This window comes from Chlamydomonas reinhardtii, chromosome 1 (genome assembly GCF_000002595.2).
Source record: "Chlamydomonas reinhardtii strain CC-503 cw92 mt+ chromosome 1, whole genome shotgun sequence".
NCBI classification, from domain to species: Eukaryota; Viridiplantae; Chlorophyta; class Chlorophyceae; order Chlamydomonadales; family Chlamydomonadaceae; genus Chlamydomonas; species Chlamydomonas reinhardtii.
In genome coordinates, this window is record NC_057004.1 from 2,918,247 (window position 1) to 2,943,237 (window position 24,991).

Consider the following 24,991-nt stretch of genomic DNA (forward strand, 5'->3'; position numbering starts at 1 on the left):
ATGTCACGTGAGCTGGCATGTGGGGATACATCGGATGGGAGGGGGGCGCAGGGGGGAGGGTGTCCCTCCCCCCGCTAGAGGGGGGGAGCAGGGGGGGGCACCCCCCCGCTATAAGATGCGTGTCGACCAGTTACCGACCACATTCGGGTATCCACTAGGCAACGACCACATTCGGGTTAGCTGGGCGCAGGGGCTAAGTTACGTTCGGGTTTCCCGACGTAACTGCACATAAAACTGGAATAACCGTGAGGGCCCCCCTCCGGCGATCGATGCGACCGCAATGGCTACTGCCCCTCCCCCTTCGGGGGAAGGGGCAAGCCAACAATTGTACGCGGTCACCCGGCTTGAAACCACTCACCACGCACGTGTTCTGAGGATGCTGCCCCTTGTGCAGCGACAGCATGAAGTCCACACCTGCGAATGCCTCATCAGAGGGCGGAGCCCCCCCCACCACGCTAAAAAAGTAGCATTTGTTTGGCCCTGGGTGCCGTGGGTGAGAACGCGGCAAAGCTCTTCTGTCACGACATTATGCGGGTTGTGCATTTCACCGGCAGGGCCACGGGATTGACCTAGCCACTCGACCGGGTTGAGGGGATGGTGACGGTTGGTTCGTGCCATGCGCGGGATGAGGCTGTCGCTCAGCTTAAGAGTGCAGCGCCGGCTCTGCACCGGCGCTGCTCTTCCGTTACTCCTACAGTCGCACATGACCCAACACAGAACAGACTAATATGTAGCGATCTCTGGTGGAAACAGCCCACAAGTCTGTTGTTGGAGGCGTCATCGGAGGGCATGCCAAGTCTAGGCGCGCGAGCGCATAGCAACACATCACTTGGGCTCCAGGCTCCGGCGTAGCTAGCTCACACTGCATCTCTTGGACGGTATTTTAGGCGCGAGGACAGAGCGGCCCGTCCTCACCATGGGCGTGTTGCGCGGCTCCCTCGGGACTTGCTGAGCCCAGCACTGAGGGTCGCTATCAGCCGAAGAGGACAGAGCTGCCCGCCCGTGGCGTCAGGATGTGTTACGCGGCTCCCTCGCCGCCGAGCAAGCGGTGTGACCAGTGACGAGCTAGGCTAAAGCCGGCAGATGGTCGTGACACTTCTTGCCAGTGGCGGTGGCCCAGGTGGCCTAACCCGGAAGATGCAAGTCTCCTTGGTCTGCTGAGTGCTGCGTGCTGTTGTACAGGTCAAACACCTTGAGCAGGAGGTGCGCTATCCCGCATGCACGTGTCTATGTAGCCCTCAGCGAGTAGCTGGGTAGAAACTCGATCAAAATTCAGCTGAAACTCAGTCAAGACTAAAAGCATACTCTTACTGACATTGGCTTTGATGTGCAGGCCGGGCCACCTTAGTAATTCACCCTGGGCGCCCTGCATAAAAAGCAAGCCACGCGCGCTGCTCAGCTGGGACCTGTCAGCAACTCATATCAGCGGGGAAGAGCATGAATTGTCTTCAGAAGCGTGCTTTTTGGGCTGAGCCCCCCGAGCGAAACCAAGGGGGGGCGAAGCCCCCCAGGATTGCCCCTGTCCGTGCGTGCGGGATGACACGAGCGGTTTTGGCTGCTCGGGGCAAAGCCCGCTGGGTCGCCGGCCAACCTGGATTAGCCCCGGGCCCACCCAGGATTAGCCGGGGACCCACCCAGGATTAGCCGGGGACCTACTCAAGATTGGCGCGGGAACTGCCGCCGGTGACTGCGGACGGTTAGCCTCGGGCCCACCCGCGGTGAGGCCCGCTACCCCTCCTGAGCGGGTTAACTGCACCCAGATTAGCCGTCACCGGAGCTCGCCCCGCTAACTTCGAGGTCTTGAAAGAGGGTGCGTGCGTGCGTGCGTGCTCTAATACAATACATTCAACTTAAATGCCTGGTAGCGACTCGGACTACGAGCCTGCCTCGTCCCCGGCGAGCCGCCGCAAGGCTGAAGCTCAGCGGCAGCGCGACCGCCGACAGCGGCTGTCCCCCGAGGCGCGGTTGGCTGAGCTTGACTCACAAGCTCAGCGCGAGCGCGACCGCCAACAGCGGCTGTCCCCCGAGGCGCGGTTGGCTGAGCTTGACAAAAAGTACCATACTGGCACAAACCGCGAGCGCCACGTATTATTAATTGCTATTCCCTATTGTAGAAAAATAGGTGGCACCGCGCCTACCGGCGGCAACAGCAGCGGCCACGGCGTTGGGCCCGGTGGTGGCGGCGGCACGGGCGGCCCTGGGCCCAGCGGCAGTGGCGGCGCGCATGTTCGGAGCAGGGGGGGCAGGCAAGGCCACGTGGAGGAGGACAGCGCGGTGCCGCCTTCAAAGCGGCGCCGGCGCGCAGGTTGAGACCTGCCGGTGTTGTCTGGTTAGCGACCTGTGCTGACGAGGATGGCGTAGCGGGCAGTCGGCTGCAGCGGCAGGGGTGTTTTCCTTGCTGTCTGGTTGGCCTGCTGCCTGCTGCACTAGTGCTTGATAGCTGGGCGCGACTGGGCACATATGGCGGGCGGTGCCTGTACAAACCGACCCCAGCTATGTCCGGGAGATGAGGCTAGTATCGGAACCTTCGGCCTCAGACGGAGGACGTGGCGTGGCGGCACAGCCCACTTTTCCCTTGCAAGGGAGAGCCACCTTTTCTTGTTCCCAGCGCCTCCGTAGAAAGCGGCTTCCTCATCCTGCTACTTCCAGGGTGGTCTGGCATTTCTGACGCGGGCTGTCAGAGCCGCTTAGCCTCTGGAGCATCTGCAAAGGCCTCTGAAGGGCTCTGGAGGGCTCTGGAGGGCTCTGAAGCGCTCTGAAGCGCTCTGAAGCGCTCTGAGGCGCTCTGAGGCGCTCTGAAGGGCTCCAACAGGCCCTGGAGGTGTGTAACCGAGAAGGCCCCTAAGCGACCGCAAGGGCTCCGCCCCTCCACCTTCGGGGGCAGGGGCAAGCCAACACGACTGCCGCCTGTGCGCCCAGCCGCCGTGTACCGGTATGATTGGCGGGCCAGTACCCCAGTTGGCCCACTATCCAGTTGCGAAGGCCGCAGCAACCCACACCATGCCGAAAGCCAGGCGGGTATAAAGGAGTTGCTAAACTCCGGCTTTGAATGTTTGGCCCTGACAGTGGACCCGTGGGCCCGTGGTGAATGATGAGGCAGGAGCGAATGAGGATACGAGGCGCACAAGAAGGCCATTTCGGCGGGCAAGAAGGGCAAGCCGACCAAACCGAAGTCCAAGGCGCACAAGAAGGCCATTTCAGCGGCCCACAAGGGCGTGCCGCTGTCCGAGGCGCACAAGAAGGCCATTTCGGCGGGCATGAAGGGCAAGAAGGCCTAGTCGACTCCTAGTCGACTCCTAGTCGACTCCAAAAACCGGTGTTTATCAACACCACCCCACATTGGTTACGGACATGCGCTACTGGATACACAGCTACTGCATACTGGACTAGCCCGGCTGGCGGCACCACCGCACAGCCCAACGGTCGCACTCCTACCATGGGGCACAAACCTAGCCCAAGCCTAACCGTTTACAGACCGCAAGCACTTACTGGCATTCACCACCAGCCCAAGTACCCCGCAGATCTTTAGCACCTCCAATAGCCGCGAGGGGAAGGCACGGATGCCACCAGGGGTGGATGCCACGTGCCTGGCTGGGTCAGCCGCTGGGCTCCTCAATCGGATTGGAAGGCTGAGCGCGGCTCAGTCTGAGTCCGGCGCGCATGTGGCCTGCGCGCCGAAGAAGAACTTGGGCAGTGCCGGCACTGGAGCGAGCACCGGCAAGTGCAATAGGCGTGAGAAGTGGCGCAGTAGGTGCATGACGGTGCATGGGCAATCCGAGGCAGACAAAGCGTGTTCAAGTCGACGGTTCCCTTTATAGGGACGAAAAGTCTTGTATTTCATCGCCTACCGTCAATTCGTTCGGTTCAATTTTGTTTCTCCTCAACGCCCAAGGCTAGACTGCTGATATGCTAGCTGCTCCATAAGTGCAAGGAGGAAAGGTTCTACTTTAATAATCACTGGCTATTAGCGATGCCCATGATATGTTGAGCTGCTTTGTTGTCTGCAGTTTCAGCCATGGAGCAGGCTGACACCAATTTAATCAGTGGACTGGCAAATGAATTCAACCTGGACACGGCATGGGAGCTGAGGGCTGTCACCGCATTCACCAAAGCGGCGTCTGCTGAGATCCGCGCGTACATTCGCGGTCACCCGCACAAGAACAAGCAGGTGGACCTTTTAAATGAGCTCATGCAAGGTATGTGCACCCTGGTAGATTTTTATGCGGTGGGGCGGTGCAAGCGGGCTGTCGTGGTCAGCACAAAGGAGGTGGCATAACGCGGCTTTCAACGCTGCCGCGGAGGTGCTCGACGAAGAAGCTCTGCGATTTGGTGCCGCTTTTGAACTGCAGCCCTTCCAAGTCCGTTGCGACGCTTTTATTTGTTTTTAAAGCACTCACGGCCTCCGTGCATTTGTGCGCGGAACCCCGCACATGTGAGCGCGCCTTGCACCCAGCAACCCCGCACCAATATCTCATCTCCACGTGTTCCCCCGATTGCTCCCATGGCTTGCAGCCTCGGCGGCTGGCCTGGGCGTCGGGAGCGCGGCTGGAACTGGTGAGTTGGTTGTGCTAGCCCAGACTTGACCTGAGCTAAGACTCCGGCTCTAGTGTTCCGCGGCGGTGTAGTACGTACGTGTTTGAGCTATCGTGAACAGCGCTGCTGGTGAGCATTTCAAGAGGCTGTAGGGTGGGCATCGGCACATTGGTAGCTGTTGGGGGCTGCGGGGTGCGGCGTGGCGCGCTCGGGGCATCAGAAAGTGCCATTCAGTGGGAGGCGGGGCCACCATCCAGGTTCGTCTCCTTTCCACGAAACGTTCCTCAAGATAACTTCAAACCTTGCGTTGTCTGAATTCTGACCTTAAATCCTTATGGGAGCGGATTAGTGGGCATGATCGTGACAGGATCCGCTTGGGTCGGGGGCGAGGCCCCGGACGTGGAGCGGCATCGGAGAGGGGTGCGGGATGAGCTTCAACGATGGTTTGGGTCGGGGTTGGTCGAAGGAATGTGTTGCCAGGTCACAGGTGGCAGCAGATGCAGACCGGGGGAGTTCAGGAGGCTAGCTATGCCCGGGCTCAAAGTGTCAATGACTGTCTGCATCCGCCGGAGCCTTGTGGCGCTCGGTCTCTGGCCCTTGTTGGCGAGGCGTGATTCGTTCCGCCCTGGCGATGCTGACTGCCTGCATTGCCCTGTTATCGCTTTCACGTTGTGCAGGCGCGGCGGCTGGCCAGGGCACAGCACAAGCTGGTGAGTGGGACGATGCACACAGGGTAGCGGCTGGTCACGACACGCCGCAGCTCAGAGGGTGGCCGCTGGACAGCGGTGGTGCATTGTGAGGTTGGGGGCGCAGGCTCTCCTTTGCCGTCCACCAGCCTGCATCGTGCACGTGCAGCGCCGTTCCAAACTGCGCATGCCTTTCGTTCATGTCTTCACTTCGTTTGCATCTGTGTTTCGGTCGCTTTCAGGTGATGCAGTTGAGGCGGCTGGCCTGGGCATGGGGAGCGCGGCAGGGGCCGGTGAGTTATTGTGTTGCGCGGGCCCAGGGAATTCTCACTAGCGGCTTGTGCACATCAGCGGCTTGGGGGGCTCAGTCCAAAAAAGCTTGCCGATGCGATCGGCAGTGCAATCGACCCAACTTTATTGAAGTTCCTTATCAAAATCTGCAGGAAGACAGGTATGATGTGGGCGCGATTTGGAATGAACCAACGCGCTTTGATGCCTGCGCAAGAGCAAAGGACCGTGACGGTCGCTTGCCGTGCCTTAACCGCTCCGCAGGCGTTCGGCCAACGGTCTTCCTACGATCTCCGCTCCCAGACGCGGCCCTGCCATCCCGCTTTGACAAGCCTAGTCGCTCGCTGAAGATAGATCACGCGGAGCCCGTAGACTGCAAGACCTGGGAGCATGTGGCGCCGCAAGAACGTATTCCCGCGCTCTTCGGCCGCTTGGCGGCCGCATGTGGCAGCCACGCCACTGCTAGCGGCTTCCAAGCTATGGGCGGGGCCGGCCATGGTACAAGCAGCACGGAGGGCGGCGGCGGCGGCGGCGGCGGCGGCGGCAGCAGCAGCAGCAGCAACAGTGGGGGTGGCGGCAGTAGCTTCGACGCTGAGGTGCTCACGCTCATCATGCATGCGGATGACATCTTCTGCAGCGCTGACGGCGAGCCTATTCGGTGAGTGCCGTGATATGGGTGGGTGAGGTGATCGTTGTCGTCAGGTCTTGCTGGCCAGGGTCGTTGCGTTACCGGTAGATTAGCCAATTCCTTGGGCAACCATGGGTTATCCCCAGTATGACACTGCGTTGCGTGTGGCGCTCGTATGTGTCGGAACCGCCAATCAACAGGGTGCTGCTTCAGCAGCAAGGGCCGCCTGAAGTGCTCATCAATGAAGCTGTCGCCTGCTTCGGCACGCGCCCGCTGCTCAAGGTGCTGACCATCCTGGTCAACGGCCTGTTGGAGCGGTTGCGTGGCGGCGCCAGTGCCGACCGCACTGCAGCGGCGGCAGCAGTGGGCAGTGGGGCAGCGGCGAAGCCGGCGCCCGCCGGCATAACGCCTGGGGTGGAGCCGGCGGCTGGTAGTGATGCTGCGGCCGTGCCAGCTGCCAGGACTGGCCGCGTGAGCAGCGTTTATTGGGGTGCTGAGATGAGCCTTGAGAAGATCCGCGAGGTGGCCAGCAGCCAGGAGGGTCTTGAGTGGCTTGTGCAGGGAGGGGGCGGCTCGCTGCGCCCAGACATGCCGCTCATTGTAGTCATCTCGGATGACGACGCGACCTGGCAGCAGTGCCGCAGCTTTGTGGAGATGAAGGCGCCAGCACTGATGCTGGAGGGCAGAACGCCGCGCTCGCTGGTGGACCTGTGGCTGAGCGGCGACACACGTGTTCGCGCCATATTGGCACAGGTGGGCCCCACAGCCCTCGCCCGAGCCCCAGCGAGCCCCAGCCCGAGCCGTAGCACTCGCCCGAGCCATGCAGCTGCATAAGCAGCAGACCGCCTCAATGCGTTTGTGACGGCATGCGCGCTACAGTTGCTGGGATGGGCTTGTTCGCGTGGACGGAAGCGCGCACACTGTAGCCCCTCAGTGCCTTTGCAGTCTCTTCCCGTGCCTTCTGCGTCGATCTGGCTCTCAGCGCGCATACATGTGACGTGCCTCCTCGTTGCTCACCTGGTGCCTCCCCGGTGCCGTCGTACGTGTTGACGATTCAATGACGCAGTACTCGCTCGTACGCTCGTTCATGCCTTAACATGCAGGTCAATGAGTACATGGACCACCTGGGAGTGAGGTACGCTATTGTCAGCTGCCACTACGCCATGTGGGCGGTGCGCCGCACGTGCTCGCCACCGCCGCCGCAGGTCCTGCTGGAGAACCAGACCGAACCCCAACCCCGGCAGCAGCAGCAGCAGCAGCAGCAGCAGCAGCAGGCGCCATCAGTGGGTCCTGCAGCCGCCGCAGTAGTCCGTGCCCGCAGTACCGGCGTGACAACCCGAAGTGCATCCGCCGCTGCTGCACGTGCGCTGGCTGCTGGCGCAGGCGGCGGTGGCTGTAGCGGCAGCGGTCCTGATGGCATGGGTGGTGTCGGCGGCAGTGGCAGCGTGGCAGGTACCGGCAGCAGCAGCCGCGAGCGCGGCCGCGCGCGCGACGGGGTGCTGCACCTGGCAGGGCCCTTTCTGGCGCCAACGGAGCACACGGACCAACAGCCGGCAGTCACAGCCGCCGCCGCCACCCTGTACACCATGCTGCTTAGCCTGCCGGAGGTGCCCGACCCACCTGCAGCAGGGCTTGCGCGGCGGCGGTCGCGGTCAGCGCCGCCCGGGCAGCCGGACGCAGGGCCCAGCCGCAGCAGTGGTGGCGGTGACGGCGGTGGTGCAGTTGGTCGCGGCGGGCAGCCCGGGGGCGCTGCTGCCGGCGGTGCGGGGCACACGGAAGGGCAGGCCGTGGGCGGTGCGGGGCTGGCGGCACATGGCAGCCGGGCGGCGACGAGCCCGCCGGCGGGAGCGGCAAGGCGAGCAGCAGCCGGCGGGGAGGCGGAGGCGCAGCCCTCGATGCTGCAGCATTGGGACGAACAGGGCGCAGCGCGCCTTGCGCTGGCGCCCGCCTCTCCATCCGAAGCAAGAGGCGGAGACGGAGCGAGCCTTGCGCCCGTCACCGGCAGCAGCGCGCATCACTGGCGGCGGCGCGCATGTTGCCTCCGCCAGCCGCCGCCGCTGCCGCCGCTCCTCATTGAGGCCGACCCCGAGGTCCTGCACGTGGGCTACGCGGGCCTTGCCTGCACCGGCCGCGTCAACGGCGAGGAGGCGGTGCTTAAGATCCTGGACTCGGACGAGCACGGCGTCGCGGCCTTCGAGGCGGAGTGCAGTGCCTACCGGGCGCTGGCCGCGCTGCAGGGCGACGTGCTGCCGCGGCTGCTGGCCGCTGGCCGCCTGGGTGACCTGGCGCCGCCGCCACCACTGTCTGGGGGGGAGGAGGAGGAGGAGTGGGAGCCGCCGCCGGACGGCGACGTGCGCTTCATCGCCACCAGCCGGGTGCGGGGCTTGACGCTGCGTCAGGCGGCGGAGCAGTGGGGCTACATCCAGCCGACGGCGGCGGCGGCGGCGGTGCACGCGCTTAAGGTACTGCACGCGGCGGACATTCGCGCTGCTGGCGGCGGCAGTGGCGGGCGCTTCCTGCACGGCGACATCCGGCTCAGCAACTTCATGCTCCTGCTGCCGGCTGCGGAGGCGGCGGTGGGGCCGCGCTGCGTGGTCATTGACTTGGGGCTGTCGCGCCTGGACGGGACGGAGGCGGAGCAGCAGGCGGAGGTGCGGCAGCTGGAGCAGCGACTCCAGTGCGGCAGTGGCTGAGGAAGAGCGAGGGATGAGTGATGAGTGCGAGGAGGTGAGGGTGGCTGGCTTCAGCCGTGGCCGAGGGAGCAGGCGGGAGGAACGGCAGGGTGGTGGGCCTGCTGGGCGGGTTCTGGGCAGGACGTGCAGTTCGGAGGTTACGAATGGGATGCGCGCTGGGCCACGGTTGCAACTGGGGTGGACATGCGGCCGCACTATTGTGCGGTGCGGTAAGAAAATGAATGACTGATTGCGGACCTGGATGTGCCAAGACAAGGGGCATCATGTAGCGCAGCAACAGGTGGCTAACAATAACGAAAACGCTTGAGATTCTTGCATGGACCGTGTGCTCAGAATAATGCATGTGTACGAACCGGCGGTGTCTCTGTATGTCCTGATACATTCATGTTAGGGGCTACCCCGCTTACTAGAATGGATGCAAGCTAAAGGCATGAATGACTGTCACACGTAACGGGTCCTCTGACAATGACGGGCTCGGCATTTGGCAGAGCCCGCTCCTACCTACATGCGCTGAGTAAGAAGGGTTCAGGTGCGCTCGAAGCAACTGTGCAGGATGCGCGCTCACTGCCATTCTAGTGTAAATGAGGGTTACCGATGACGGGCATTCCGTGGATGGTATGGAGGCAAGTGTCGACATCATCGAGGGCGCAAGACCGAGAACCCTATCTAGCGTACGGAGGGCGGGGAGCTAGCGGCGTATGTGTTGCGGATGGGCGCCGGTTGGCGACGATGTTGGAGGATGGCACCTAAGGAAACGCATAACAACCACCAAGGTAGCTTGTGGCGTGGCTGTGCCTTGCCGTGGACCGTCTGACTGCTGATCCGCAGCAGCAGAGCTCTATGACTTCATGGCTGTATGCTTTGTCACAACTGGTCGGTGCTAAGCAACCTGATGTTCTGCTGTGCATGCCTGTGATTGGCTGGCTGCCGGGGTAAGCCGCAGCAGGGCAAACTATCACGGCAAGCTCGCGAAAGGATCTGTGCCGTGGGTGTACCATATGCCCCTGCGGGGTAAGCCGGCGCAGCGCAGTGGAGCCCTGTCGTTTGCTATGGCGTTTCCGGCCCCAACATGATGTGTATAAGGGAGTTGGTCCCATGGATGGCGCGCTTCAGGAAGTCCGCGAAATGTTTGAGCGCGGTGCGTCAGGTACCCGTACTCGTATATGACGAGTGCGCGAAACGTTACTTGGTCGATGTCTGGCGCCAGGTGCTTGGGTCAGGCCCCAGACGGCATCTGCCCGTTCCGCTTATACGGCCGCCGTCAGCCCGCGCTACTGCGCAGCGCATTGCCGCGGCCATGGTGCTCCTGCCGGAGGACTGGGCGGCGGCGGCGCGGAAGGTGCAAGCGCCGCGCCGTGACGCGGTCTGCGGCGCCGGCCTATGTTGAAGCCGTGCGTGTGGTGGCCCGGGGGTTGGTTGCCTGCTGTTCGTGCAGTGACGTGACTAGTTTATTAGCTGTGGGTCAGCACGGACTGTGCACCCAACCCAACCGGCAAAGTCCGGCATTGCGGGGATGCCATAGGCCATCATAGGCCCCCAACATAGATGCGTGTGCTTAATAGGTGCCGCGTCAGGTGTCTGGTGTCCATTGGGCACCAGGAGGGGAGGGTTCCATCACGAGCCCTTTTCCTGCCCTCTCGGGCAGACATCTTGTTTAAGCTCTTGGCGTGGCGGATGTCGAAGGTGGGCCGTCTCCACTACGCTTTGCTGTTGTAGCTGTCGTGAGCGAAACACGTGCATGTGTGTCTGTACCACTCGAACATGAGATGGGGCTAGAAGGTTATGTGTTTTGATGTTGTTTCCTGATATCTGTCGGCGACAGCACGGTACACGTGCTTGTTCCGATAGCGCGTGCACCAGCACACATGTGGGCACGCTTGCGCTGGCCTGTGAACTTGAGCGCAGTTTCGCCAGCTTCGCCGTCTTTTTGTGAGTTTTTGGTGCATTTGATTGGTGCCAGCGCGATTTGATGTGTCTTGGCGGATAGCGTGTTGTTCTGCTGCTGCGTTTTGCTGTGTGTCGAGATGTGCTTGTTGGCCAATCAAGTACTGCCCGAGATACGATACCGTAATGGTGTCTGTTGCTCATTGAGGAGGATTACTCCACTTGCCGGAGTGCTAGTTCATTTGCCTGGGCTGCCGCCGCTGCCGGGCCAATCCATAGGGGCGTTGTCATGACAGTTGGTGACAGGGCGCTCAGGCTGTAATGAGGATGGATGCGTGCTGTCCCAGCAGTCCAGGCGGAAATAAGCTCTCCTTGAGACGTCATATGTGTGACAGGGCCTGCGTCTTTACGGCGTGGGCGCGTGTGCTACCAAACAAGGACAAGTGTCCCCCTGCCACGGGAAAAGGGGCTGAGCCCCTCCACTCTCTGAGGCCGAACGTCCTCATCACCCGGACATAGCCGGGGTCGGTCTGTACAGGCACATAGCCAAACCAGGTGCTCAGCAGCCACACCGCCACTGCAGAGCCAGCCAGGACACCACACAATTGACAAAAGCCGCACTACTTGTCATGCTGCTGCTGCCCCCTGCCAAGCATACCCTGCTCACCCCATTGTGGCCTGCTACCTAGCTAGACACCGGCGGCCAGCCCCTCAGCCTGCGCGCTTGCGCCAAGTTTTGGGCGACGCTGCGCTCTCCTCCACGTGGCCGTTCCCGTCCCCTCCGCTACCAACATGCGCACACGTGCCGCTGTCGCTGTGTCGCTGCTGGGCCGCTGCTGGGCCGCCGCCGCCGCCGCTGCCGCCACCGCCGCCAGGCTGTAGTGATGCGGGCCGCACGTTTCCAAGCAGCATCTCCACCAGCGCGTGCCGGATGTTGGTTGCAGAGTTGACGTCCCGCCCCTGCACTTGCCCCTGCATTGAAGCGTGAGCGAGGGCAGAGTTGATTACTACACTCCGGCCCATACCGACCTGGTGTTATGTCTTTTGCCTCCTATGCCCCTGAGGAGCCTAGTTATATATACAGATACGCAACCAGCCAGTATATGCTTGAGTGTCGAGCCTGCTTCATGACACCGGTGGGTAGTGCTGCAGCTACCTTGCCCATCTTGGTGGTCTCACCGAGACGCTAGAATTTGCGGATCCTGACCCGATTGACCTTCACGCTCATCGCCCTCATCGCTGTCGTCATCTGCGCTCTCCTCACTCTAGCTGGCACTGCCTTCCCGCTCTGCCGCCCTTGCGGTTCGCCCGCGCCTGGCCCTTGCACCTGCTGGCCCCGTGCGCCTGGCCCCTGCACCCGCCCCTTCCGCCTGCCCCTTGCGGCCTGACTTCGCCTTGACGAACAGGTCGCCAAGGACCTTGCGGACCAGCGACTTCCTCCAGCCGCCACCTGGCACGGTGCCCATGGTATACTGCATGGCAGAGGTAGGCGACATGGCATCGCCGCTCACGCCAGTCAGGGCGCCCTGGTACACCGTGACCATGAGGCCTTTCTGCAAACATGTACATGCATGGAGCACAAGAAGGAAGCGGCGCTTAATCAACATCGTGCAACGGTTATAAGAGCAACTGTGTGCCATGTAAGCATGTGAGCAAGCCCACCTGTCTGGCCGTGGGCTGCCCCCATCTAAGCTTGGCCTTCCTAAGCGCAACCGTCAGATCGTCCAAATCTGCCTCGCTGCCTCCTCCGAACGCCTGGAGGAGCACAGACAGCTGTGTCTTGTTGCCGGCATTGAGACGCTCGAAGGCGGTGGCCAGTTGCTCGGGGTCGAACTGGCGGCGCACCCTAGCTGGTCGCCCAGCGCGTGCCGCCGGGCGGGTGCCTGTTGGTATGCGCAGACGGCTTCAACGCATTGCATTTGCACACGGATTGTACAGGTCGAAGTGGATCAGTACGCACTACAACTGGCACCCACCGGCAACATCGCCCTCATCATTGCCAGCCGTTTCCTCATCGGGTTCGTCATCTCCAATGTCTATGACAGGGTCGACGATGCCCTGCTGCTGACGCTGGAAGCGGGCTTTTGCGCGGCCGTACTCGGACTTCTTGGCAGCATCGGCGTTGCGCTTCCTGCACAGCACACAAATGGCGAGCTTGCCATCAGATTGATACTGGGGGCATGCTGCAGGTGAGACACTCCCGGTGGTAATACCCTGTCAAAGGCCCGCACGCCGCACTTACTCGAGCAGCCACAGCTTGTACGTAGGGCTGACGCGCGCGCACCACTCGACAAGCATACGATTTTGCTGGCTGGCTGCTGTAGTTGCGACAAAGTCCATAACAGCCAAATTAGCCGGGTATGGTACAGACTCCACAGCAGCGTGCGCCAGGGCGTCCTGCCCAAGGGCGGCAGCAGCCGTGGCGGGAGCTGCCTCCGCCTCCGCCACGCCCACAGCTGCAGCTGCGCCGCCGCTGGGTACTCGCACCAGCGCCGCGGCGGCCGTGGCAGGAGCTGCCTCCGCCACCGCCACGCCCACAGCTGCAGCTGCGCCGCCGCTGGGTACTCGCACCAGCGCCGCGGCGGCCGTGGCAGGAGCTGCCTCCGCCACCACCACGCCCACAGCTGCAGCTGCGCCGCCGCTGGGTACTCGCACCAGCGCCGCGGCGGCCGTGGCAGGAGCTGCCTCCGCCACCGCCACACCCCCAGCTGCAGCTGCGCCGCCGCTGGGTACTCGCACCAGCGCCGCGGCGGCCGTGGCAGGAGCTGCCTCCGCCTCCGCCACGCCCCCAGCTGCAGTTGCGCCGCCGCTGGGTACTCGCACCGGCGCCGCGGCGTCCTGCCCAAAGGCTGTGGCCGCGGCGGGAGCTGCCTCCGCCTCCGCCGCAGTTCCAGCGGCAGGGTCGTGAGTGATGGCACTGAGGTGTGCACGGGCCAGCCGGCATGTGAAGTCCCGGCAGCCGCACGCCCCATCCACTACCACCCAGCTCTTATAGGCATCCTGCTTGCTGGGCTCACCGCCATGGCATAGGTGCTGCTTCCACTGCTCCTGCCCAAAGGCCACCTGCAGAACTGGTCGCACGACTTGCTGGAAGGCGGCCCGGGCCTCCTGCTTGACCCGGAACACTGGTGGCGGGGGCTTAGCGGGCAGTCCCTCAGGCAGCTGCTTCTTCTGTATCCGCTTTCGTCCAGCTTTCTGCTCCTTGAACTGAGCCCGCTGCAGCTGCAAACGCGCATCAATCCGCACAACCAGCACATCCAGGTCCGCCATCAAGTCTGGGTCATTTTCCATCCAGCCGTAAGCCCTGCCATGTACTCCAGCTGATGATGGCTTGGTATATAGCATGATGGCTCCGGGCAGGGCCTTGATCTTACGGGAACTGAAAGCGGGGCCCGAAAACGGCCGTCCAGGCGGTAGATCCGGTTGCGATAGCTCGCAACTGGATCCTTGCCCTGTGGACAAAAGCAATTGTGGTGGGATAACCGGATGCATGTGGTCGTTCGGCGCTTGTCAAAGAGGCAACGACGCTCACCAGCGGTCGCGCTTCCTTCTGCCTTTTCACCATTTTATCGCTTAATCAGCCCATTATGCATCAGTTAGCGACAAGCTGCCAACAACAGGGCGTGTGAGCGCCAAGGCCTCATATTGGTCGACTTCCTCACTAGCGCGCTCGAGTTTAGTTGCGAGGCCTGTTTATGTAGTTCCTATATGTGTAGAGTGACGGTTTTACTGGATTGGCGAGGCTACTCTGGGCCACTCTCAGCCAAGTCGCAGGCCTCGCGGAGACCCGATGCGGTGACCGCGCGCGGGGGCGCCCCGGGGCGCAGGGGGCGAGCTTCTAGTCATATAAGTATTACATTTGAGGTGGCGGCAGGGCCATTTGATGTGCGGGCGCGGCGTTCGCTGCGGCTACAGTTTCTGGCGAGGGGGGAAAGGCTCGCCAAGGGGCCGAACACGACCACTCTAGGACATCGCCAAAGGGCCATCCTGGGGTACTTGGCGACCCCTCCCTAGCTCGAGGGTTTGCAGAACTACAAAAGGCAGTCGCCTCAAGTGGACATCTGTCACTGGAGCGGCCAGTGGAGTAGAAATAGATGTTGACGCATGGATGTCTTGTTGGCGCTGTTTGTGAGCCAAGACGACGGGCATGGGGCTCAATCAGAATTACTTCGCCCGCCCCTGCCGCGCGCCAATCCGCCAGGCACTGCTAAACTGCTGGCATTTGATATCTTATTTGAGTTTTATTGCCATCCGAATTTTCCGGGCTCTGGTGCGCACTAGCTTGCTTTGCCAGCTCCGACTTCACTATTTACTGTCTTATGAACCGCCTGCGCTTGCTGAGCCATCCTCGCTACTCTGGTATCTAATTTAAGCAATAAACCCGATGGCCATGCAAGGCTCGCAGCAGCAGCGTGGCCGCAGAGATTGGTCGCGGCAATGGTCGCAGCTGTGGGCTCCGCTGCTCGTCATGACCGCCTACTGTGCCCTAGTGGCGAAGAGTAAGTCCAAGCTGAATACTTGAATGCATTATCGGGCGTCCATGCGGTGTAAATACGTTCCAGTGAGGCATTCCAACCTCGCCGACAAGCAGCAGGGTGCAGCAATACTTTGGTGTCGCTCATAAAGGGGTCATTATAGGCTCTCAACATATAGGAGAGCGAGGGAACAATCTCGCGGTGTGTGCTCGCTCCTTGGCGGGTAGGAAAGCGAAAACCACACTGTTCATGGTGTGCTCGACCCACCGTCACGGAACCCAGCTGTGTTCTGCTGCGCTGAACATTGCAGCAGCTGCACGTATGTGCAAATTCAATGATGAGACGCTGTTTAAAAGCAGACTTCGATCCCTGTGCCAACCCGCAAAACCACCGTGGTGGGAAAAGCTACCCGCCGGTCGATCAATAGTAATGCTTATACACAGCAGGCAGGAGACTGCCCCGTGTCCCTGCGATCCATGACGCTCCTTGGAGAGAGTGCGTGCGGGACGCTGAGAGAACACCACGGCAGGGTGTGAGGCAGGGTCCGATGGCCGCGCGCGGTTAGTTGAGACTGCTTGGGGGGCATAGGAAGTCAATGGGGGCCAGGAGCGCCAGCTAGCTAGCCCCTCCCGCTGGAGAGCAGCCTCGCTTGTATACGTGCCCTAGCTGCCTTACTGGCCATCCACGTCACTGGGCATGTGGTGCCTCATCATCGGTATGAGCCGTACGTGCACATTACTCATACGATGCGGGCATACGTGCCGCCCGCCCGCTGCAGGTGGCGTGTCACAGCCTCACAGGTCCGCAACAGCGCTACCGTGCGACTATGCTTGCATTCACATCATCCACATAAATCATATGCCACACATGTTGCCTTACTGCTGCATGTCGCCATCGCCGCCACGCATGCACGCAGGTCAGACCCCGCAGGTGTGCTGGAATCGCGACCTGGGGGACTACGGAGGACAGCAGTTATCCACTACTGGTGAGATGCTATGTAGCGGATGTGCCAAGGGTGGCCTCGAGCCTCATACGCTTGCACCACACGATGTCAGCTAGCCCTACATACACCATATATGGGTGGGTCCAGTTGGTAATGGGCAAGCAAGCTTGCTTTCGCGCGCACGCCAGCAGCCGGCGGCCCAGGACTCCCACGCACATGTCGATACATATGGATGCTCGAGTGGAGGGCGCTAGCTGCTGGTGCCGCTAGCCGGTGCGTGGCTGGATGTGGCGCCCATACCTGCTTGCAAATATGACGTTGGACCTGCTCCTTGCAGACATTGCCGACGGTTCAATCTTGACCTCGGGGGGCGACAGCCTGGTCTGCTTTGAGAAAACCGGTCAGCGGCGCTGGCTGTTCCGGTTCAACCGCAAGACCGAGGTAGTGGCCGACAATCAGACCTTCACCTACTCGGCACGCCAGGTGTGTGGCAATCGATGTCGTGTCCATACGGCCGTCGCATGCTTGACTCGCGGTAACAGGCTCGGTAGATAGTGGACGGCCAGTAGTGATGGTGGGATGGACGCATGCGGCCTTTGCTTGGGGAAACGAAGAAGTCAGCGGAACACCAACGTTGCGCAAGGCCTTGCTCGCATGTGCGTGGCTAGCCGAATGGACTGTATCCTTGCAGGGGAGGGCATGCAGTGCTTATCACCCAGCCAGCAGCGAGTGGATGGGGTCGCGGCGCCACGCCGCAAGTTTCTCTGCTTGCGCGTGGTACGATTTGCTCTGTGTGCATACGTGCCGCTGCCCCTGATTTACTCAGGATGGTGCCAGCCCCTTTATCGCGGTATCGAGCACCGGCCTTGTTTACCTGGCCGCCGCCGACGCAGTTCTGTATGCGCTGGTGGGTAGTGTTATGGGATATGAAGTCGGGCAATGTCCGGGCAAGTCGGCAGGAGTGGGAGCAGGACGAAGAGGAAGAGGCATGCATGCATGGAAGGGTGCGGCTTGGGAGCAGGACGGAAAGCAAGAGGCATGCATGCATGGACGGGTGCAGCTTGGGTTGAAGGAGTAATGCGTGGGTTTAAGTTTGACGGGTTGACCACCTCATGCGTTCCAACATGATGCACCGTCCGCGTGCACCGCCGCACGCGCCGCACGTACAGGACGTGCGCACCGGCGACCTCGTGTGGCACTGGCGCGACAGCCCCTCCACATTTGAGTCCATCACGTACGGCGACGGCCGTGTCTACGTGTCCACAAGTGGGTTCAGGCGGTGGCTAGCTGGGGAACAGCTGGATAGGCAATGCCCCCGTGGAGCAAGTGCGGTGCGTGTGTGCCGGCTGGTAACGCAGCTGCTTGCCTGCTGCCATGCACATGTATGGCGTGTGTAACCCAGTCCTGCTTGTGACCATATTTGCCTTAACCCCGACGGCCTGCCGTGCACGCAGCTGATTTCAAGACATATGCCCTGGTGGGTGCCTGCTGTTGCTTTGCATATGGGCTGGTCGGTGTTGTTACCGACCATACATGCGACTCCCTGACTGACGCACGCAACTCGGCACTGTGAATGAATGCAAACTGACACCTGAATCCTCATGATGTCGTGCGCTTGAAATGCCCAACCTTGCAGGACGTGGTAACAGGGGAGGTTTTGTGGGGGACGCAGTTCCGGCGTGTGTCCTCCTGGACCACCGGCTGGTTCAAGGGCGTGTTTGTGCGCCCAGACGTGGACGGGTGAGTTGCGTCGCACTGTCGTGGAGGGCAGCCTCGTGCTCAGCTATGGACTTCAAGCGGCACGAGGCATTGCGCGCCTCACACCACGTGTTCCCTACATGTCAGTTTTGATGTGGGCCACGCACACCATTGTCCATCCATCGGCCTTGGCCTGGCCATGCCTGCCTACCTGTGCCACCGGCTACTGTACGTGCAGGCGCGTGTGGGGCGTGGATGCTGAAACGGGCGACCTCATTTGGATGTTCAACATGGGTGCTGAGATTCAATACCGGTGGGACCCGGAACTGCACTTCCATCCCTCGGGCATTGGATTCATGATGGCTCGGCCCTCCCAGATCTGGGCATACAACGTGACTTCGGGTGGGTAGTGGTAATACGGCTGCTAGGCGCATCGCGGGTGGACAAAGCAGGGTCATTTGCGAACCGTGCGTGGCACACACGTTCAACACGAAGCGGTAGCGCCAGCGTGTGCATGCGTGTGGTGGTTGGTGCTCGCCTGCCCGAGGCACGGGAAGGGGCTCGCTCGCTGTGTTGCGTAAGAAGCGGAGCTTGGCACGAACTGGACGGGTGCAAGGGCGGGCTAGGCGGTAAACGATTGCTGATGTGTGCGGGACGGCCGCACCGCGATGTGAGGACAGGGCGGGCCCGCACGGCCCGCACAGACTGGCAGGATCAACCGGTGCAGGCACGCGACTGCCAGACATGATCCCTCGGCAGCCGCTCTGCCGCAGTTACGAGTACGTTTGCCCCTGCGCTTACATGTCGGCGGTCACAGGTGACGTCCTTTGGAAGATGAATGCCCGTGAGGGATACATGTGAGCACCCTGGCAGGCATGGGGTAGCTAGAACAGAAGGACAGGTGCACCCACGACCACCACCTTGACACACCAGCTTGATCGGAGCACAGCCGTGCCTCTGCCGTTGCCACCTTCAAGACCAATATCCTTTGTGACCCCGCAGGAGCCCTGACAATGATGGCGACAATCGGCAGACGTTCGAGGTGTGGGGAGACCTGTGAGTTGCCAGCGGGTGGTACATGCCGGCCGGGGAGCTGGCTGGGGTCCCCGGTGTGCTCTGCGTACGGCCAAGGATGCATTGTGTTTAGTGCACGTGAGAGTGTTTGTCCACTCTCGGAGTGCTGCTGTGATTTCTGGGATAGGCAGTTGGGACGGAGGCTCCGGGACTCCGCCGGTGTCAACCGCGGCTGACGGACACAGGGCACACAAGGTGCCAGGTGGCAGTGAAAACACGGCGTACCTTGGTTGTGCAGTAATCGTGCCGTGTTCGTACAGCTTGCATTGGCTATGCCTCCTTGACGTGCACGTACTGCTGTTGCGCCCCACAACTATCCAGGGTGATCGCTCAAGATGAGGGCGCCGTTGAAACCAACCCCAACAAGTACGGCATCCTTCAGGTGCGACAGTTTACGGCACCGATTGAACCCTGCATTTAAAACATTGGCATGCTTTCATCGTCGCCAAACCTTCTGAGCGGCTCTTGACTCAGTTTACGCATTACTCACACGCCAGGCTCTGGACGTGTTCACTGGCGTGCGTGTGTGGATCCGCGACGACGTCTACCCGGTGCGTGGCTGGCGTTCGTTCAATGCATGCATGTGCGCGCGTGCACTCGCTGTCAGCTGCTGGCGTCACTAGCAGGCTGCGTGTGTCGGTAGTGAGTGTGATGTCCTGGTGTGGTACGGAATGCACGGCAACCACATGCATGGTTGTGCCATGCCGCACAGGCGTACATGCATCAATTACGGTGTCGAGTGTGTCACATACATGCTCAACCCATGTATGCATGCTACTGGGAATTTGTGCATGCATGTGCAGGGCAAGTACGGCATGGTGGTCACCGAGGGGCTGCTGGTCTACACCACCTACATACCGGATATGTCTACCCTGGACGTGTCTTCTTCGCTCCTGGTGAGGCACCTGTCCGGTATGTAGCCAGTGATGGTGCGATCGACCGCAGCGAGCAGGGCAGCGGGCAGGGCAGCGAGCAGGGCAGCGACCAGGGCCGGCTTGCATGGGGCGACGGTAGCGGTGGCGGCGGCGGCCAGCCAGTACCCACGCAGCGCGCCCGTGAGCATTGTCGTGCGGTGCCACGGTGCCCGGTCCGCAACACATGTATCTCCTGCTCACCACAACGCACATGACACGGGCACACAACGCCACACGCCACACGGCGCCACACAGATCAGCGCCATGGGACCCGACCACCAAGACGTCTGGAACTGGCAGCGCGATGGCGCGACACCCGCCGGCCAGATCCAGGCGCTGGACGGGCTCGTGTTCGCGCTGCAAGGCGAGATCGCCAACACCACCTTCAATGGCTTGGGCTCGTCCACGGTGCTGGTGGCGCTGCCTGCCACGCCCAGCGTCATTTGCCCGCCCGGTGAGCTCGTTCTCTCAGCTACCCACCCGTGTACTTCGCAAAGCAAGCTGAATGCATGGTGGGTCGGCACGAGACTTATGGAGGGGTGCGGTATCAGGAGCAGCTATCGGCGACCCATTGCAACAGCTTGCACCTGCAGATGCTCAGCGTGGACATGCTGCATCGCGCGCGACCCTTTTAATGTGTGCCGCTCGTTGTTTTCCCCGGCGCAGATGTCAAGTCCCCGCCAATCACTGTGAACAACAACCAGCAAGGGACCAACGCTGTAATAGCTCCGCCGCCGCCGCCGTTCGTGAGCGGCAAGCCCTTCTGCTGGACGTGAGCTGCAAGGGTCGCCTGAGGTTGCATGACGTAACGCATCGGAACTCATGCCAGGCATATTGTCTGAAGTGCCGTATCCCAGACGGTTGCACGGGTGCCTGGCTGAGCGCTTGCTGGGATCTCAGGTGTCAGGCGCAGGGCTGTGCACCTGGGTGCGACTACGCAAGTCAACCATGCGCGACGCCGCACCTTGTTCCCTGCAGTCATTCATTCTCCTACAAGCCTCTGGGCAGCCCTACCTCTGACGGCGTGCGGGCGTACGGCCAGGACAACGCGGGGTTGGTCATTGCAGTGAGTATTGGCACCGTTTTTTCGGTCCCTGCGTACCTGCAACCCCCAAACAACAAACGTTCGGTTGCTTGTTGCATCGTTGGAGTGCGCAGGACCCGATTCCAGCACATTTCTGGTAAGCAAGACGAGATCTGCCCTCGCCCTCGCTATGCAGGTGTACCTGGACACGGGGGCTATTGCCTGGAAGGCCACTTGCGGGCCCGATAGCAATTCGTTATACTACCCATCCAACGTGGTTGTGGTGGACGGGGTGGTTTACCTGGGCTGCTCCAATCTGGTGCGTTGAGCAAGAAACATGCTGAGCGTGACGCGGCTAGTATCTGTCCTAGTGCCACCCACCTGTGTCCGAAGGGGCAGGACGAAGATTGGGGCACTGTTTGTTGCCGTGTGTCCTTACTTTATACCACGCTAAAAATGCTCCCCTCTCGTCACGCACGCCAGTGCATTTGCCGTGCGTGCTTGTTGGCTGGGCTTATTTGCTCTTCCCACAAGCGCTAGCTGCTTATTCCACCCGCCATACCGGCCTCACAGGACGTGCAAGCGCGGGACGCGGCCACCGGACACCTGCTGTGGCGGCGCCCATTTCAGCTGACGCCCGACCGTGCGGCGTACAGGGGCGGGATCATAGGGAACCCCGCCGTGGCGAACGGCAAGATAGTCATAAGCAAACCCGACGGCTTTCTCCAAGCGCTCAACATCACGAACGGTGCGGGAACATTGTGTGTGCGCGCTTCAGCGAGTAAACCCATGCGGTTGTGAGTGCCGTCGCGGGAGGCACACCAGGGCTTTGGCGCCAGCATTGACTGTTGGCACACAGCAAGCTCTCAGGTGGATGCATGACCCGGCACGTCTTTACGGCTGCCACCACGTGCACACTGCGTTCGTGCCGTGCAGGCCAGCTCGTGTGGAGCTATGATACGGTACGATCACTAGGGCTGCACACACCTGTGCCTTCCTTTGTCCCCATATCGCTGCGGTGATCAGCCCTGCTCACAGCAGTTGTAAAAAGCGAACACCCGTTTCCTGTCTGCCTGGTCCTGACTGCAGGGCATCCTTGCGGCTGACTCCGTGGGGATCCGGGATGGTGTTGCGTACGCCATTGCACGTCACAACGCGGAGGTTCGTTACAGTACCATCGTGGCTGTGGACCTAGACACCGGCAAGTGACGGGTTCGCGCGAGAGGATGATAGTGCTATAGATGAACTGGCCTGTGGCGGGGTGACGTGCGTGGCGCATGCTTGCATTTTGGGGAAAGGCAAATATGGCTGGCCGGCAAGGACGTGCCCTGTGATGCATGCCTCTGGCGTGAATGCTAAGTGTGTCGCACTCATGCGGCTGCTGTGGCGCCTACATGGCAACACATGCATACAGGTGTCGAGGTGTTTGCCAAACCACTGGAGCCCAAGTGGGCCATGGAACCCGGGCGTCTCAACTTCCGACACGACAACACCCTGGTCTACGCCACCTGGTGGCCGGACGCGCAGCTTCAGGCCACCACGTAAGCACGCAGCGCCCACCACAAGCCCCTCGCCTCCCTCCGTACTACAACTGCTTGCTGCTATCACCCACTGCTGCCCAACAGGATCGGCCGCGACGGTGGAGACCTTGCATGGAACTACCCCATCTCGGACAGCACCGGGTGCGGGTGTTTGCTCCGGCTGCTGCTCTGCGTGCAGGGGAATCGGCGTCCTGCAATTGTCCCAACTGATCTTGGGATTGGGGTTGCGGATGGGGCAAGGCGGGCGGGGCAGGACTGGGCTGGGCTGGCCAGCACTCCTACCTGCTGTTGCCTAAAGCGCGTGCCCTCCGTGACTTGCTGCAGGGTCTACTCGGTGCTGGTCGTGTCGGGTGAGGACCTGGGCCTGCCCCATGACGCGCTCTTCTACAACGACAACGAGGGCCTCGTCACCGCCCTGGCTCTGGGCAGCGATGGGCCTACAGAAGTCATGTGAGTTCACGAACGGTCTGTCCAGCTTGCCAGCTAGCAGCAACACGTGCCGGTGGCAGATGGGCCTAACGCGCGCTCATTGTGGCTAGCTAGCTGGCTAAGCTGCTGCGCTGCTGCTGGGGCCGGGCTCCTGGTGGCTGACCCGAATCACCTGTGCTCATGTGTTACATGCTTGGCGGAGTGTCGGCGCGCTGCGATAGACCATGCACGCTGATGCTTGCATGCAGGTGGACGGTGGACTTGACCGACGCGAGGTTGTGGCCCGGGGTGGAGAACCTGCTCACACCTGGCCAGTCCGACTGGGCGCAGGTCGGTGTGGCCGGAGGCAATCAAGGGGCGCAGGCTTGGGGTCCCAACAGCCGCCTCGCACATACACGTACATTGGCTCGCAGGCTCTGGCATGTCATCAGCGTTTCGCAGCAGCGTGCAATGTCTTGGTGACGCACGCCTCAAACGCCAACAGCCAGCATGGCTGCCGCCGACATGTCATACATCACGCACGCATGCTCTGCCCACACGCGCTGTACGTACCCCCGTGCTGACTGATCCCTGCATGGCCGCCTTCCGCACTCGCAGATTACCTACTCTAACCAGACGCTGTACGTCCCCACGACCCAGGGAATGTTTGTTGTCGGGGCCACAAACGGTGGGTGGGCCGATGGGACCGACCTGCTGCGCACACTGTCCGCACAAGCCGTGTCTTCTGCATCCAGCCTGACTCCTGATGCGCACGCCTCCGCGCGCCCTGGTCCCGCAGGTGAGGCTCTGTGGTCCGACCTGCGCTCCCGCCTCAACGCCAACATTCACGTGATCGAGCGGCCGGGCGGGCCCCAAGTCATCTACGGCAGGTGCGCGGCCGTAATGCGCGACAGCACGTGTGCTGCTTGCTTGGTGGCCTCCAGCGAATCAGGGGTGTATGGCTAATGCGCAGCGTCCCTCCTCATCTATTTCCCGTGCCGTTTCGCATGCTCACTCTGCCGCCCACACAGGTACCTGTCTAACTTTGAGTCCAACACGCCTCAGTGCCGGCCCCCCAAGCCATCCGGCCTTGTCACAAAGATCTCTGTGCGCGGTTCCGTGCCCGCTGATGGCGGCGAGGAGCCCTCAACGCCCACAGACGCGCCAGCGCCTGACAGTCGCCCGGTGCCTGTGACTGCCTCCCCACCTCCATCGGTTACTCCCGCCCCCGCCCCTTCCCCGTCGCCCTCTCCTCCACCATCTCCCTCCCCGGCGCCCGTGCGCTCGCCGTCTCGCTCCTCCTCGCCTCCGCCACCACCAGTGTGCCCGCCCTGCCCAGCCATTAACTGCTCCGCGCCCGCCAAGAGGCCCTCGTCGCCCGCCGCGGTCGCAGTGGCACTGGGTCTGTCTGGCCTGCCGTACAACATTGTGAAAGCCGACTCCAAGCTCCGTGACCGGGTTGCGGGGGCTGTGGAGAAGCTGGTCAGCGGCAAGGTGACTGGGTTCGTGCGTGTGCGAGTGCTGGGTGTGGAGAGCACCGCGGGCGGCACGGCGGCTGTGCTGCGCCTGAGCCTGCAGCGCAGCGGCGGTGCGTCTGCTACCGCTGTGGCGTCTGCGATTGAGGACGCGGCTCTGAATGGCAAGCTACAGGAGGTGGTGCTTGCGGCCAAGGTGCCGGCCAAGGTGCGCAGCGTGGTGCTGAAGGTGTGAGAAGGTGGTCAATCAGGTCCGGCACACCTATTCAAGACACACAGTGGAGATTGCGCATTACATGTGATGGATTCGGTATGTATCTGGGCATGTCATGGATACTCGTGGCCTCGAAAAGAAGCGCCTTCCTATGACGGGGATTTCCAGACTGAGCTGGGATGTCCTTGGAGCGTGTCGAGATTATGCGTGCACTGCACCACCAAGGATTTGCTTGGGTGTCATCTTTCATGTGTTCATGTGGAGTGCGTATCGACTTGGCCAGCAATAATGAATGTGATTGCCTGGTTGCAACGAGGCAGACCGGGCTAACTGGGCTAACGCCTGCTTCCTACTACAGCTGCGGCGTGGAGCTTGCGTGGGAATGCTTTTGCCGGCGGCTGTGCGCTGATACTACTGGAGTCAAAGGTCACGACCTGGCGAAGGAAGGGCATTGCGAGAGGGGCATTGCGCTTGGTGTGGCCATTTGAGCCATGAAGGTAACAACTCTGCTGG

The 24,991-nt window shown here is 61.6% G+C and overlaps 3 protein-coding genes across 4 annotated transcripts; 2 read left to right on the forward strand and 1 right to left on the reverse strand.

The window, feature by feature from the left end:
* Positions 1-3,810: 3,810 nt before the first annotated feature.
* Positions 3,811-11,046, forward strand: CHLRE_01g017750v5 (uncharacterized protein). 2 transcript variants are annotated; one of them, XM_043058423.1, is made up of 7 exons: positions 3,811-4,196; positions 4,513-4,554; positions 5,211-5,243; positions 5,462-5,512; positions 5,772-6,165; positions 6,336-6,888; positions 7,239-11,046. In XM_043058423.1, the coding sequence occupies exons 1-7, from the start codon at positions 4,016-4,018 to the stop codon at positions 8,826-8,828; spliced, it is 2,844 nt and encodes a 947-aa protein (XP_042928338.1). In that variant the 5' UTR covers positions 3,811-4,015; the 3' UTR covers positions 8,829-11,046. The 2 variants fall into 2 exon arrangements, with proteins under 2 accessions (XP_042928338.1, XP_042928337.1); XM_043058424.1 differs by lacking the exon at positions 7,239-11,046 and having other exon boundaries at positions 6,336-7,073.
* Positions 11,047-11,224: 178 nt separating this feature from the next.
* On the reverse strand, positions 11,225-14,410 carry CHLRE_01g017850v5 (uncharacterized protein). Its single transcript, XM_043058425.1, has 6 exons — positions 14,245-14,410; positions 12,955-14,164; positions 12,689-12,843; positions 12,375-12,595; positions 11,892-12,265; positions 11,225-11,684 (listed from the first exon to the last, which is right to left on the reverse strand). The coding sequence occupies exons 2-5, from the start codon at positions 14,001-14,003 to the stop codon at positions 11,978-11,980; spliced, it is 1,713 nt and encodes a 570-aa protein (XP_042928339.1). The 5' UTR covers positions 14,004-14,164; positions 14,245-14,410; the 3' UTR covers positions 11,225-11,684; positions 11,892-11,977.
* Positions 14,411-14,510: 100 nt separating this feature from the next.
* Positions 14,511-24,991, forward strand: CHLRE_01g017900v5 (uncharacterized protein). Its single transcript, XM_043058426.1, has 27 exons — positions 14,511-15,211; positions 16,104-16,172; positions 16,468-16,613; positions 16,957-17,037; positions 17,300-17,396; positions 17,585-17,607; positions 17,767-17,870; positions 18,067-18,230; positions 18,646-18,685; positions 18,831-18,884; positions 19,224-19,284; positions 19,400-19,453; positions 19,706-19,798; positions 20,072-20,270; positions 20,483-20,588; positions 20,795-20,882; positions 21,037-21,159; positions 21,414-21,588; positions 21,777-21,802; positions 21,930-22,041; positions 22,255-22,381; positions 22,466-22,522; positions 22,706-22,831; positions 23,059-23,140; positions 23,408-23,477; positions 23,589-23,679; positions 23,821-24,991. The coding sequence occupies exons 1-27, from the start codon at positions 15,097-15,099 to the stop codon at positions 24,497-24,499; spliced, it is 3,162 nt and encodes a 1,053-aa protein (XP_042928340.1). The 5' UTR covers positions 14,511-15,096; the 3' UTR covers positions 24,500-24,991.

Bases quoted from the DNA above. Each gene is read 5' to 3' on its own strand.
- CHLRE_01g017900v5 (XM_043058426.1), top strand. From the start codon at position 15,097: ATGGCCATGCAAGGCTCGCAGCAGCAGCGTGGCCGCAGAGATTGGTCG. The intron at 17,397-17,584 runs GTGGGTTCAGGC...CCGTGCACGCAG, and splicing joins CCGTGTCTACGTGTCCACAA to CTGATTTCAAGACATATGCC. The intron at 18,686-18,830 runs GTGAGCACCCTG...GTGACCCCGCAG, and splicing joins AATGCCCGTGAGGGATACAT to GAGCCCTGACAATGATGGCG.
- CHLRE_01g017850v5 (XM_043058425.1), bottom strand. From the start codon at position 14,003: ATGGAAAATGACCCAGACTTGATGGCGGACCTGGATGTGCTGGTTGTG. The intron at 12,844-12,954 runs GTAAGTGCGGCG...TGTGCTGTGCAG, and splicing joins TACAAGCTGTGGCTGCTCGA to GAAGCGCAACGCCGATGCTG. The intron at 12,596-12,688 runs GTGGGTGCCAGT...GCATACCAACAG, and splicing joins TGATGAGGGCGATGTTGCCG to GCACCCGCCCGGCGGCACGC.
- CHLRE_01g017750v5 (XM_043058423.1), top strand. From the start codon at position 4,016: ATGGAGCAGGCTGACACCAATTTAATCAGTGGACTGGCAAATGAATTC. The intron at 4,197-4,512 runs GTATGTGCACCC...CATGGCTTGCAG, and splicing joins TTTAAATGAGCTCATGCAAG to CCTCGGCGGCTGGCCTGGGC. The intron at 5,513-5,771 runs GTGAGTTATTGT...ACCGCTCCGCAG, and splicing joins GGGGAGCGCGGCAGGGGCCG to GCGTTCGGCCAACGGTCTTC.